The sequence below is a fragment of the Seriola aureovittata genome, chromosome 3, assembly GCF_021018895.1.
Source record: "Seriola aureovittata isolate HTS-2021-v1 ecotype China chromosome 3, ASM2101889v1, whole genome shotgun sequence".
Taxonomy (NCBI): domain Eukaryota; kingdom Metazoa; phylum Chordata; class Actinopteri; order Carangiformes; family Carangidae; genus Seriola; species Seriola aureovittata.
The window spans coordinates 22,687,435-22,701,036 of NC_079366.1; the positions used below are offsets into that span (position 1 = coordinate 22,687,435).

At 42.8% G+C, this 13,602-nt stretch overlaps 1 protein-coding gene across 4 annotated transcripts in view; it reads right to left on the bottom strand.

The window, feature by feature from the left end:
• Positions 1-13,602, bottom strand: part of lrba (LPS responsive beige-like anchor protein) — a 196,000-nt gene that overhangs the window by 139,088 nt on the left and 43,310 nt on the right. For 2 of the 4 annotated variants that reach the window (XM_056371484.1, XM_056371483.1), the window contains exons 1-3: positions 2,085-2,193; positions 1,757-1,898; positions 1,002-1,353 (exon numbers count right to left, since the gene is read on the bottom strand). In XM_056371484.1, the coding sequence (XP_056227459.1) occupies positions 1,002-1,353; positions 1,757-1,898; positions 2,085-2,165 (575 nt within the window). In that variant the 5' untranslated portion in view covers positions 2,166-2,193. Of the gene's footprint in view, positions 1-1,001; positions 1,354-1,756; positions 1,899-2,084; positions 2,194-2,800; positions 2,935-4,589; positions 4,771-5,711; positions 5,866-6,278; positions 6,473-6,664; positions 8,081-13,602 lie in introns of those variants that run through there. The other 2 variants (XM_056371486.1, XM_056371485.1) reach the window with 2 other exon arrangements.

The window sequence follows — 13,602 nt, forward strand, 5'->3', positions numbered from 1 at the left end:
CACTGCGTCTGTGTGTGTGTGTGTGTGTGTGTGTGTGTGTGTGTGTGTATGTGTGTATGTGTGTGTGTGTGTGCGTATTTGTAAGTGAGCGCAAGAAGAGAGAAACGGAGAAATGTTTTCTTCAATACATGAGAACCTTGACTTGACATCACCCCCATGGAGACTTCTTTCTCCCATCTCTCTCCCTCCCACTCTTTACCGTCCTCCCCCTCCCTCTGCCGTTTGTCTCAGAATCAACGCTCCAAATTCAAACCAGACCGGTGACCATCCTCTCTCACCTGGGTCCGTCTGTGGCTTCAGTACCCCGCTCAGCTTTTGAAGCCTTACTCCTGACTGTTCCCCCCCGCACCTCCAGGGGTAATGCAAATTATACAGCCTTTATGCCAGAGAAAGGGGGAAACCCTTTTGAATGTTAGACAGGGAGAGAGGAGCAGTAGGAGAGATGAAAAAGAAAGTCGTTAAATATCAGTGACACGGTGAAAAGAAACAGCTTCCTGCCAGCTTCGTCTCTCCATCCCAGACATGACTCCTGTTTTCCTTAAGACAGGTTCTTTGTAAGGCCGTTTACTCGGGATGAGGACTCGCATCGACAGCTTAAGGAAAGAACAATGGGAGTAAGAGGGAAAGAGTCGGAGACTTAGATTCCCTGGTTCAAAACGGTTTTTGTTACAGAATGTTTTTCAAGATCCAACAAAGCCTCCTAGGAGGATACCAAGCTGAGATGTCTTCAAGGTCTGACTTTCAAAGGTACCCTGCAGTTATGTTGGGATAAATGGCATGAAACTGTCAACTGTGAAGCTTGAGAGTCACTAGAGTATTCACCATATGGGCTCTTGAGAAACTGATGAAGCTGTCAGGACTACACCCATGTCAACAACAGGGGAATTTCCGTCCAGATTTTTCCCACCATCAGCAATATGCACAGCAGAAATATAGGATTTCCTTGAAATACCGTGGCAGTATGTGTGTATGTCAATCTATGTTTGAACCTGAGGGCTCACCTATCAAATAAGAACTGCGACGATTCTCTAGCCGCATCGCCCACACTTCCTAGAAACGCTGGTGGCAGCAGGCTTGGGTCCACCATGATATCATCAGTTGGAGCGCTCACGAGGCTGCGCAGAATGTCCTTCACATTCTTGCCCTTTGAATCAGCGGGCAGAGCAGGTCTGACCTCAGACGACAGCGTGGACAAGGCCTCTGAGATGGCGTCTGGACCGTGAGTCACAACAGAGGATGACAGGTCTGCCTCGCTCGCAGCGGCTGAGGTGTGGTCATCACCGATGCCAGAGTCGTACCGCCGGAGAGAGACGCCGTTCTCTACTTCCAATCCACCAGAAATGGCACCGCTATCTAAGAAGACACAAATAATAATGAAGACGTGTGAGCTATAAAGCCGCATCATGAGAGATTAATAACAGCAGTGGTTCCCAACCTTGGAACTGGGACACAAAGGGCTGCAAGGTGATTCACAGGCTAGAAAAAGACGAAAAACTAAACGCTACAACACAAAATTATGTTTGCGGAATCATTTTTTAGACTCAAGAATTTGTATAAATAAATGCTATATTGTTTTATCATACTATAAAAATTATTAACATAAAAGCTACACATAAAGAGGGGAAATTACTCTCTGACTGACGTGCAACCTGAAAGAGTTAGTTTGCATTTGTACTGCTGGAATGCTGGAAACCACTGCAGCACAGCACACAGCAAATATTTCAGATGAAATTTTTTCCTTGGAGCTATTGTATACCTGTGCTCCTGGCAGACTGGGATCGCTGAGGGTGTTTCTTGTCATTGTGGGGCTCCAGGATGTCACGGTACTTGGACACCATGAGGACTGAGATGAAGTACACCACAGCAAGAGCCAGAAACTGAGCCTGCTTACTGTCCTCCTGGAACAAACAACATACACTAAACGACCTGTGTGTCTGTGTGTGTGTGTGTGTGTGTGTGTGTGTGTGTGTGTGTTTATATGTGCGTCTTCTTCAGAAAGCAGTGACAGTTGAGTAATTTCATTGGTGCTATGCAGGTTGCGTTATGTGTATACAACATGTGAATGTGGTAGATGGGCATCTCACAATATCTCTGAAGACGACGGCCCTGAGGCGGTTAATGTCCATGTCCTGAAGCAGCCGGTCCAGGTCCCTGACTGGAGACATTCCACCTGTCACTGCATCAACAGGACTCTGCGCACGTGCATGAAAATCAGACCATTACCACATGTTATTGTCTACAAGTAAAGTCCAAAAAGCACATGCACTTCTATACCAAGCTGGTTGTTTAGTAATTCATGTGCACTTCATGGGGTAGGTTAAGGTTTCACAGCTTAGGGAAGCTATTCCTCCTGGGATCATGTCCTTAACATAATGGCTTTTCTATAGAGCCACTGCATTATAAATGAGCTTTAACACCCGGTTCAGGGAAGAACAACATGACTTTACTGGAAGTCACTGTATCAAATCAAAGGGGCAATGACAAAAACCTAGTCTAGTGTAACAAATAGCAACCAGTGTGGTAATATAATAAGACATGAGCTAATGCAATAACACTTGGTTGTTGTTGGTGAGCAGGACAAAGGACAAAGCTGCTTTGGTTTACTCGTGAGTACGGGAAAAGGACAAGGGAGGATTGTCACTGTTTTCAAGTGTAAAAAAACAAAAAAGGCAAAACAACAAGGATGGCCAGTACAAGAGTGAGAGTAAATTACTGATATTTACAGCGTTATTTTGCATTTTGAGGGAAGCGTGAGAAATTTATAGGACAATGAAGTGACGATACGATCTGGATTACTTGCCTGTGCAGAGGCAGACTTGGCTGTTCCCAGCAAAGTGCTGGGCATGGCTGTGTAGTTGGAGGCCGAGCCTTCTGTGCCATGATTAAACTGGGCTTGCTGACACTCCAGACAGTTTCTCACTGCCATTGCACACACTGGGGAGGGACAGGGGAAGAGATATTATGTGACAACATGTAAATAAAGTCACTTTCAGAGAAATATGTAGGAGAATTATGCTGACAAATGCTTCTAAAGAGATGACACCCAAAGCAAATGCATAAAGAAAAATGAGAATGTGAATATCCAGCTCGTAAACTGAGAAAACCACAGGAGGAGCAGCTGAGAGAGACAAAAACAAAGGAGAAAAAGTGGGGCCACAACAAGGTCAGTGCTCTGGCCAACTCTGGCAGCATCATTCACTCTTCCCTGCTCCACCTCTCCTCCCAAGGTCATAGTGCAAGGGTGTGCTCTTGAATCACATCCACTGTGCAGCTCCCATAACAAATGACACTGCTGGGGTGTGCACATGCTGAGTAGGCAGCAAGACACGTCCTTCGCCGGAAAAAAAATCTTGTGGTCCGACAAGTTTACGTGGGTTCAGAACTGGCACATTTACCATTTGTAATCTAATGTACTGCTCTCCTGTCTGAGCCCCTCCCAACCCCCTGCTGTTCCATACTTGACAACTGACAAATGTTAACTCTGAGCCATTTAGATTACGAAGGAGGGAATTATTCCGTCTGGAAATGGGCTCGCTTTTTCCATTAGAACTACTCTTTCATACGACCATTTATAAAAAGAGGGGGGAGGGAGGGGTGGAGACGCTAAAACCTTGTTATAGTCTTCCAAAATCAGATTAGGTGCCAGCAATGGGGAGCGCATACCTCATCAAATATTCATTTCATAACGGCTGCTTTCTAAAACTGGACCTGTGGTATGGTGGCATCGCCTTCCTGCAAAAACCCAACCGCAGCAACGGTAGTTGGATAATACCTGAGAGAAGAAGTGCTCTTCGTACAACATGTTTTTATTTTGACAGCCTTTTTGTATGAAACCTTCACTGTAATGAGTATGTAAAAGCAAAAGCAGATACCTACATATGCACCATTACATATATAGAACAAAGCATGAAGAAATTATTTAAATCGGTGCAGAACGTGTTGCATCTCTTTCAAGCAAGTGTGTGTGTATACTGTGTTGATCTGTGTTTGCTGAAAAGGTTCACCATAGAAAATTAATAATGTAAGAATTTCAATATCTTTTATTCAGCTAGACCGAGACTCTGCTTCTGATGCTGTCAGAGGAAACTTTAATAGCCTGGAACAGGAGCCAGAGAAAGGCCTCGGGCTACGCTGCAGTACAGTGCAGCCAAGGCCATTATGGAGAACTCACTACATCATGATAGCAGCCATTTTAGAGTGTTGCCATGCAGAGGGGTTATAATAACAAGATAAGAGAGTGCTGATACGAGCAGAGTGAAAGAGGCGAGGGGATGAGAACAGCAGAGGGAGATGAAGAGGAGGAAGGCAGAGAGGAAAGAGAGAATACAGAAGGGAAGGTCAAAAAGGCTACAGGGAGCCATGACTGGGGCTTATACCAGAGGCTACTGCCGGCTGATATGAGGTGGATCGATGAACAGGGGAGGACAGAGGGCTTAGTAAAAGGAGGCGATAAAAGAAGGAAGTTCAGTGAGTGGACACAGATGAGGAGAAAGACAGCTAAACATCTGGAAACTCTGCAAGGTTGATGGGGGGGAAAAAAAAAAAAAAAAGGGAGAAGGGACAAACAAGGGAAAGAATGGATGAGATACCAAGGCGAAGGCACTGTCGGAGGATGCCTCCTGACGACATGTTCTTCTCTGCTTCTATCTCTGTGAAGTTGAGGGAGCTGGCGAAGATGAGAACATCCACGAGGTTGACGAGGCGCTGTAAGAAGGTGACTGAAGCCTCCACTGCCAGGCCTTGGGATGGCTCAATGTTCTCCAGTTCATGCTGGTAGTAGAGAGAGGAAAAATTACACAGAAATTTAATTAAATTTAATTGATGGACAAGTAATCATAAAAGTACATAAGTTAAGGGGTACGTGACTGGGAACTCCATGTTAAATTTTATTTCATTTATTTTATTTTCATTTTATATAAATGAAAATACATTTAAAAAAAAAACAAAAAAAAACAAAACTATAACTTTATTTTAATGGTATGTTATTTTAATGCTATGGTATATAAGTAGGATTACACTTTTGCTTTTGTTTTAAAACTAACAATAGAAACATTCATTGTGAAAGTCCATTCTTTAGTAACAATAACATTACAGTCAATTTTTATGCTGGTTCTAAGCCTGAGCATATTTTTTCCAAACTTATGTAAAATAGCCAATGATTAATCACAGCTGTGATATAGAAAATATACCTAAAAACATAATGAACATATTCAACACATGCAACTGAAAACACATTATATTGTATAGTTGTAATTTTTCACATTAACTTTAAATTTAGTTACAGACCACACTAAACTGAATGTAACTGAATTATAATGGAATTGAACATCAACCCGATCGGTTGACAGGCTGGTCAGGTCATTGGCAGAGGCAAAGACTCATGTATGAGAGCCACAGTCACTGAGGTCACACAACAAAAACAACAAACTAACAATGTTAGAAAGCAGCTAACTGTAGTCTAATGCAATAGAGAAAGGTCAATGTGGATGGATAACTTCCTGTGATTGGAGCCTTCAGCTACATATAGAGCCACAGACAAAAGTAGACACACACACACACAGGCACACACAGGCACACACACACACACAGGCACACACACACACACACACACACACACACACACACACACACACACACACACACACACACACACACACACACACACACACACACACACACACACACACACACACACACTTTAGGAGACTCACAGAAGAAGAGGTGGCAGCAGAGAGCAGAGGTAAAATGCCTCCACAAGCCATGATGAGGTTGTCCACCACCTGGGAGATGAGGTGTATACTGTTGTGGACAAACACCACGTTCTCACTGCTGTTCACAAAGTCCAGAATTGTCTTTGTGGAGTGACTGAGAGACAGGAGAAAAAAATAGGAAAGATGTTCCACAACAAGCTTAAAACGAGAGCATGTGTTTGGTGAGTAACAACACAGTAGCTACCGTACAGATAAACTGTGTTCATAGTTCTTCCTGGTTTGATTACACATAGATAACTGCTAACCTTACGGATGAAAATGTCCCACAGTTTACATGTCTACAGAATGTAATGTCTATTGGTCGACCTCGACAAGTGCGTTTAATAAACAATGAATTCCACAGCATCAACAGATACTTGATTTTTTGGTTAAATGTAATCTGAAGTTCTGCTTTAGTCCTCAGAGACTTGAAAGCTCAATAAATCTTTATTCCATTAATCAATTGACAAAATAATTGTTAGCTTAAGCATTAGCGAAGTCAGAGTCAGCAAATCGGTGCTACCCTACCTCCTCCACATCTGGACATCTGTCTCAATGGAGAAGAGCAGGTCAGTGAGGAGGCGTTGATGCATGTGGGACCAGCGGAACTCTGGGATGCGAAACATGGTGGAGCGAGGAGCCGAAGTGCCGCTCTCTCTCGGCTGACCCGACGAACTTCCCCCTCCCGCTGCTGCTGCTGTCGGCTGGCCTTGGCTTGTCTCCTACAGAGAGGCATGTGCAGTACACAATGAGCTATAACATGACGTAGGCCTGTGAGAAACTTTTCTATTTAATTTGCAGCAAAAAATAAACATTTCAAACCTATAACCCATAACACATTGTAGTGAATTCTAAAAGATCTTAAAGAGGAGGGACTAGGAAAAAGAAAGAAAAAAAAAAAAACAGATGCATACTGTTGTAGAGGTCTCCTTCAGTTCAAGTCTCTCTGTGTCTAAGGCCACATTGGACACATCCAGTCTGGCAATTTTAATCTCTTTGGTCTTGCTGACAGAGTCGGCACTCTTTTGTGTGTCAGAGCTCGAGGCAGTTGTGCTGCTGTGTGGGGCACTGGACGAAGTTTCCTCTCCAGCGGTGCCGCTGGTCTCGGAGGGCTGGCTGAAAGAAGTTGAGGCCGATGCTGCTGCAGCCTCCTGGGCTGTAGAGGGTAGTGTGCTGTCTGAGGGCTGCTGCTCTGAAGCTGTGGTCTCAGCCGTCGGGGAAGACTGTTCATCTTTAACTTTTTCTTTTGGTGCTTCTGTCACAATTTGTTCAGGTGTTTCCGTTGGAGGAGTCTCACCCTCTAAATTAGACACCTGTTTCTCCTCAGCTTGACTCTCTCCAGTTTTTTCATGCATGCTAACCTCCTGTTTCTCATCTTTTTCTTCTTCCGTTTTCAACTCCTGTCCTTCCTGATCATTTTTATTGCCTTCATCATCTTCATGTTTACCTTCCTCCTTTTTTAATACTTCCGCCTCCTCTCCGGCAGCAGCAGAAGCGTAAGAGGACTCCTCTTGGCTATCATCAGCATCACTAGGATGGATCTGGTCGCTAACAGACGACACGTCAACCAGGTCCTCATTGAAAACAGACGCTCCACCCAGCACACTGTTCTCCAGACAGGCTGCAGTCTCAGGGGAGGCTTGGTCAGTCCTACCTTCATGTTCTGAAACCACTGGCACTTCTGTGTCTGCTTCATTTAAAGAGTCTTCTGTCATGGAGGTTGACGATTGATCTTTGTTGTGTTCACTCTCACATTTTTCACCATCTGTTGGTGTTGTAGCAGAGTCACCAACCACTTCTACTGCTTTTGTGTCAGCTGCTTCAGGCATGTTGCTAGTGTTCCTTTGTAGATTATCATTGTCCTTATCAGTGGAAGACTCAGTCACTGCTTCCTGCTTATTGTTCTCTTCACTCAGTTCCTCTGTGTCAGTTTTTTGTGTCACAGCAGCTTCAGTCTCTTTTCCATCACCTGAGTCATCTTTGGAAGAACCCTGAGCCAACCTCTGCTCTTCTTCCTCGGGCCTTGCCAGGATGTTGGACACAGTGATGGATGCGTGTCCCCTTTCATCAGTACTCTCCAGCGGGCTGGAGGGGATGGTGGAACTAGATGCTGAGTCAGGGGACTTCTGGGACAACTCGTCCACTGTAAGCTCAATGACAGTGGAAGGGGCCGCCTCCTCTGCAGGTGGCCCATTAACGCACTCCGTGGTCTCAGAGCTCTGGCTGACACCAGAGACGGTTCGGATTGTGCTGAGAGAGGCTCCAGACTCCTGTCGCTGGTACTGGCGGAACATGCGGGACAGATTCTCCTTGTGCTGCTCAAAGGTTACCTGCAAACACAGATTATATGTTCAAATGTATGAAACACCAGCAATCTACATAATTGGTCCATCTTTTAATGAAACCATAGTTGCTAATTTAGGTATTACTGTTACAGTTTTGGCCATCATTTCAACTGGTTATGATAACTTTTTACTTACCAAAATAATTGCTAAGATTTAAGAACACAGTGTCGTCGCTACAGTAAAGTCTGATGTGCCAAGAAACAAACACACAATCACACAGTCACACAATCAAACAGCTAAAACTACAAAAATAAATACACAAATTTTAATAAAAAGGAAATATCCTTTAGGTGAATTTTCTGCAAGACTGTTTTTTTTTTAAAGAAATTATTAAATGTTGCACCAACAGGACATTTGAACACGACCTTGCTATTTAATGATACATGTCATAAACCTAGTAAACAATTCGCTTTTAGGGGCTACTTCATGATGTACCACCAACAATTCCAAAGAAAATTACAACTAATTCCATGACACATTTTCATATAAACCTGTCTCCTGCTCTCTAACTGATATCCACTGCTTCACACTTTCACCCTGTAAATAAAAGTTGCTGTTATAAGCTTGTTACCACACCGGACCAAACTGTGCCACATTTAAAACTTTTCCCTCTCTCTTACATGCAGCTGCCCACGGCCTATTAACCCCTTTCAGTCTTCTTACCATCTGATATGGGTAGACTAGACTGCTAGTCTATAACGACAATGGTCTGCAGTGGCATTTGAGGAAGAGCCCATCCATGTAAGCAGTCATAGATTAGCAGTAGATACTATTAGTGTGTGTCTGCAAGCTGTTCTGAGTGCGTGTCCAGCATCGGCAAATCCTCCCACGCCTAATTTAAGACCCTACATTAATCACTGAGCTTGGAGGACAGAAAGTCAAAGATGGGTTGGTGGTTGGAGGGGGGTTGAGGGCGGACTAGACCCACTTTGCTGCTTTTTCACCTGAGGCTATTTGGACAGAAGGAGAGAGAGAAACAAAGAAAATGAGAACGCCGGAGATCAAAAGGAGAGAAAAAAAATAAGAAATTGCAGAGGAGGAAGAGGAAGAAAGTGAGTCATTGAGAGCGCAAGAAAGGAAAGGGAGAGAAAGAAGCTGATTATTTGTAATTAATTAGGCGTTATTGTTCTAAATTAGCCTGCTACACGGGTGCTCATTAATCTTCTGTAGTGGGGAGCAGTGATTGGTAATCCATAGCTGTTTTCTGAGTGCACAGCCTGTTCTAAATGCACCAGTAGTCCGTCTCCTTCTCTCTTCCTCCCTCTTTCCCACTGATCACACAGCAAGACCTTCTACCCCATTAGTTTGAGCTTAATTTGACATTTAGCATTTTTAGCAATTAAAAGGCTGCATTCAGAGTGCACTGCTATGGAAATTATGCGAGAGAGCGGTGCAGCATATAACGTCATGGATTCAGGATGCAGTCTGTACATTAAGATGATGTATGTTGGCCTAAAACGCGGCTCTGCAACAGATCCAGTTACCATTAGACGGCGATAGAATATGTCTCTGTGGTTTTTAAAATAGCGTTTAGCCTTGCTACAATATATAGAAAACTGCCCTGGGTGGCTAAGACATCAGCGCTGATCTAATCTAATTTCATTCTACTCCATGACTCGGCCTGGCCTCAGTGGGGTATGGAAAAATGTTATGGTAATGTACAAAAACATGGTGGGCTTTTCTAATGTGACAGGTAACATGGTATTAACTGGGCACAGCAGAGCCAGATCATACTGAAGATTTGAAACACTTTGGAAATAGGACACACTACCGTAAACAAAAAGGACACTGCAGTACTTCAACAGGGCAAGTCTCTGTTGGTTCATGGCCCATAATATTTTTCCAACAACATAAATATATCACAAAAACTTCCCTGCAGTCAAACAACGGCTACGATCACACTTTCAAAACAAGACAAATCTTTTCAGAAACTTCAGTAGAACTTCCATTGTCCCCGTGTCTGAACTGTACAACTGATCCAGAGTAAGCAAAGGGTCAACACCACAACCTGTTAGGTGAGGGTCAGGGTGGCAAAGCGGTGATCTTGGGGGACCCCACAGTAGGAGCATGGGAGTCCGCATTTAGATCAATAGATAGCAAGCAACCACAAAACAAAGGGGAAATGGGGAGGGCAGCGTGTCTCTAATCCGATTAGCTAAATGCAATTCCTCCTCCAAAATCAATGTCATCTGTAACTGCTGTGCTGGCCATGCGGTTTTGCTCTTGTTCACAATATCTTCCTTTCTCACTCCTTGTTCAAACATTTTTCTTCTTAGTTTTCTCCTGCTGACCCGATCCAGTGATATGCCTCTAGTATTTACTGTATCTGTCATTTCTATCTTCGCTATAGGAGGACAGGCTCGCACAAAGATTATGTGTGCTAAAATAGCTTTTAGCCAAACAAGCAAATTCACAGGAAATCCATCATTTGATTATAATACATTGCACTTTGACATTTTAATACTTATTTTCAAATTATAAGATGAAAGATCAAATACATAAACACTAGCACTTGCGACTGGCTTGCTACGACAGAACATAGACAACACTTGATGCATGGCTTTTATCTAGCATTGGCTTTTCAGTGTATTCGCTTTCTCCTTTCTTTGTCTACTTGTCAATGCATCTACCTGAAACTCTTTGCCAAGAACAACAGCTCGAGTCTCCCGTGTTAATGTCTCAATAAATCCAGGAGGTAAAGACCGTATGGCCAAACTATTTAACTCCAATATTTGGCATTTCATCATGAACTGACAAAGGCCGAACTGATAAACGTAAACACCAACTGTAAAATTAGCAGATTTTTAAAAATACCTCCATGTATATTATATTTTGTCAAAGATCTGTCGGCTCATTTTCGACTCATATTTATCTTTGTGCTAAAATGTCTGACAGGAGTAATGAAGTTAGCTGACAGTGGGAGTCTGAAGGACAGCGGGACCTTCACGCCCCAATCTCTCTCTTTTGGAGATCTCCTTATTCTCAAACTGATTTGTGTGCAGAGATGGACGAGGGGCACCTTGGGTGGGTGTGTGGGTTGAAAGTGGGAGGGCTGTTGTGTCAGCATGCCCACCTGCAGGAACATCTGTCTGTTCAGAGCGATGCATATGCAGATACATTTACTTGCTGATGACTGACATAAAAGGATATACTGCACGCATACAAACACACGAGCATACTTACTAAACACACACACAAACAAATACACAGATCTTTTTCTAATTTCAACTTCTCAACAAGCTAGTCTATGCTTTGCCAGTAGATAACAAAATAAAACAAAACAAATGAAAATAAAACCTGGGGTGATCAGTAAACAATCTCAATCTACAACTCCCAGCATAACTAAACTCAATTAAACTTCTTACACTTACAGAATGGGATGAAAAACTAAAAAGATATGAAATATGGCCCATATATTTCTGTTTGCTGATGGGCTCCACACAACAAGAAAAATAAGTAAAATTTGACAAGCACAGTTGCTCATCCTGCTCTACCATGAGTTTCTGGCAGGTGTCAGCCAATGAGGATTTTTATGGAGCCAAAACAGACAAAATGCAGGAAAACAAAAACAAAAAGGTACGAGATACAAAAAGGAATAATATATTAAAAGGAAAAAGCTGAGATTGTGAAGATTGCTAGAAGAGACAATTTTTTCTTCTTGACTCACAAAGAATGTTGCATTGAAAATGTTGCATTCAGCATTAAACATATTATCTGTGTATATGCCAAACTGACAATTTTAGCATGGTTGACACAAAGCAAACTAAGCCATGTAGTCCATGTAAAGATGAAGCGTGTATATATGTATTTGTGAATGCATATATGCACTTATCAAGGAGGCTCCCAGTGGGCTGGTTGTATTTATGAGGCCTTGTTTCTCTGATTGTTCTTGCATGGTTCCGATGAATATTCAATGGGATCGGAGAGAAAGGCTTACTCGGGCCCAAGAGAGAGGGAGGGCAAAGAGAAAATGTGCCTGGTAACTCACAGTCACACAAACGCAGACACAAATGCACGCACAGACACACACACACACACACACACACATATACGCGCAATCACGCGCACATACACAGCCCTGCAGCAGTGGGAGGAGAGAGCAACAGTGACAAACAGCTTTGGTGCTACAAAGGTGGCAGGAAATCTATCAAACAGGACAATAAAATTGCAATTGAGTTTCTTTAGCTTTTTTATAGCAGATGCATGTATCTTGGTGGCTAGCCCCCAATGCAACAATCTGATTCACAGGCACTGTGTGTGTGCGTTTGTGTGTGTCTCACATCTTACAAGTGCATGGGTTTATTCACACACAGCGTATGTGTGAAATTCTGCTGTTAGGTGAGTGCTGGGTATTGTTACTAGAGCCAAGAAGAAAAAGCATTAATCTTGTGCAATTATGGGAAAAGAGGCAATTACAGGCTGTCGTGTGCAGAGAAGAACAAACACTTTCTGCACGACACCACATCGCTATGTTTTAAAATGAGACACCAACACACTGCAGCTTTATGAACAGGTGAAACCAGAACAAAACTTTAAAAAGGTAAAACTAATTCCTTTTGATTAGATGTCATTCATGAACATCTAAAATCTCAGATTAATAATATATTTGCACCAGCGTTTTTTTTTTTTTTTTTTTTTTAAATCACTACCCAACAGAAATATCACAATTTTATTTTTGATCAAATGCTTCAACTGGGGAGTAATAATGGTAATAATGGTTTATAAATATATCAGTGATGGAATGACAGTACAACACAGTAAAGCACGCAGACATCTGCTTTTACAGTTTCACTATCACTGTATTGAGCAAAAGTTCTTGCAACCACCTCACACCAAATGCTGCCTTTGACCGGCAGGGCAGAAAATTTCCTTACAACTTAATGTATACACATTTTATTTTCCCTTCCACTGGAAGTTAGTTTCTACAGTGTTCACAGGAGAGGGGGACATGTTGGGAGTTTAGGGCATCTAGCATACAACACACACCATGGAGCTAACTGCTGCCCTCACGCTGATCCTCTCCCATGCAGTCTGTCTGTGCCCCCTACTGGTCGCCAGCACTCACAGCATCCCACAGCACAGTGAAGCGTCTCATATCACGAGCACTTCTTTAACTCAACCTTCAATCTGCCAGGCTTAAAAACCCCCCAGACCACAATCTGACACCAACCTCAATTACTTCACTGCTTTGGAACAGAGTAGCGTAATACGATATCAACACTGAATTTCTAAAGCAGTATTTTGAATTCAGCTTTTGGAAATAAGAAGTGCCAGAAGTTTATTTTTATCTGTGCAACGTGAAAGAAAGAGACTCTATACATAAATAAAGAGTGGAGGGGCTGGTGGATTCATTCCCACTGGTTTATACTGTAACTAGCTTTTAAATTATAATCACTGTATAGCTTCCATAAGCTTAATCTGATGGGCACTGAGAGGCAAGGTTCAATTACTACGCTAGCCTACACTGCGAGACAATAATGCTCTCTAATTTCTTACTTGATGAATTG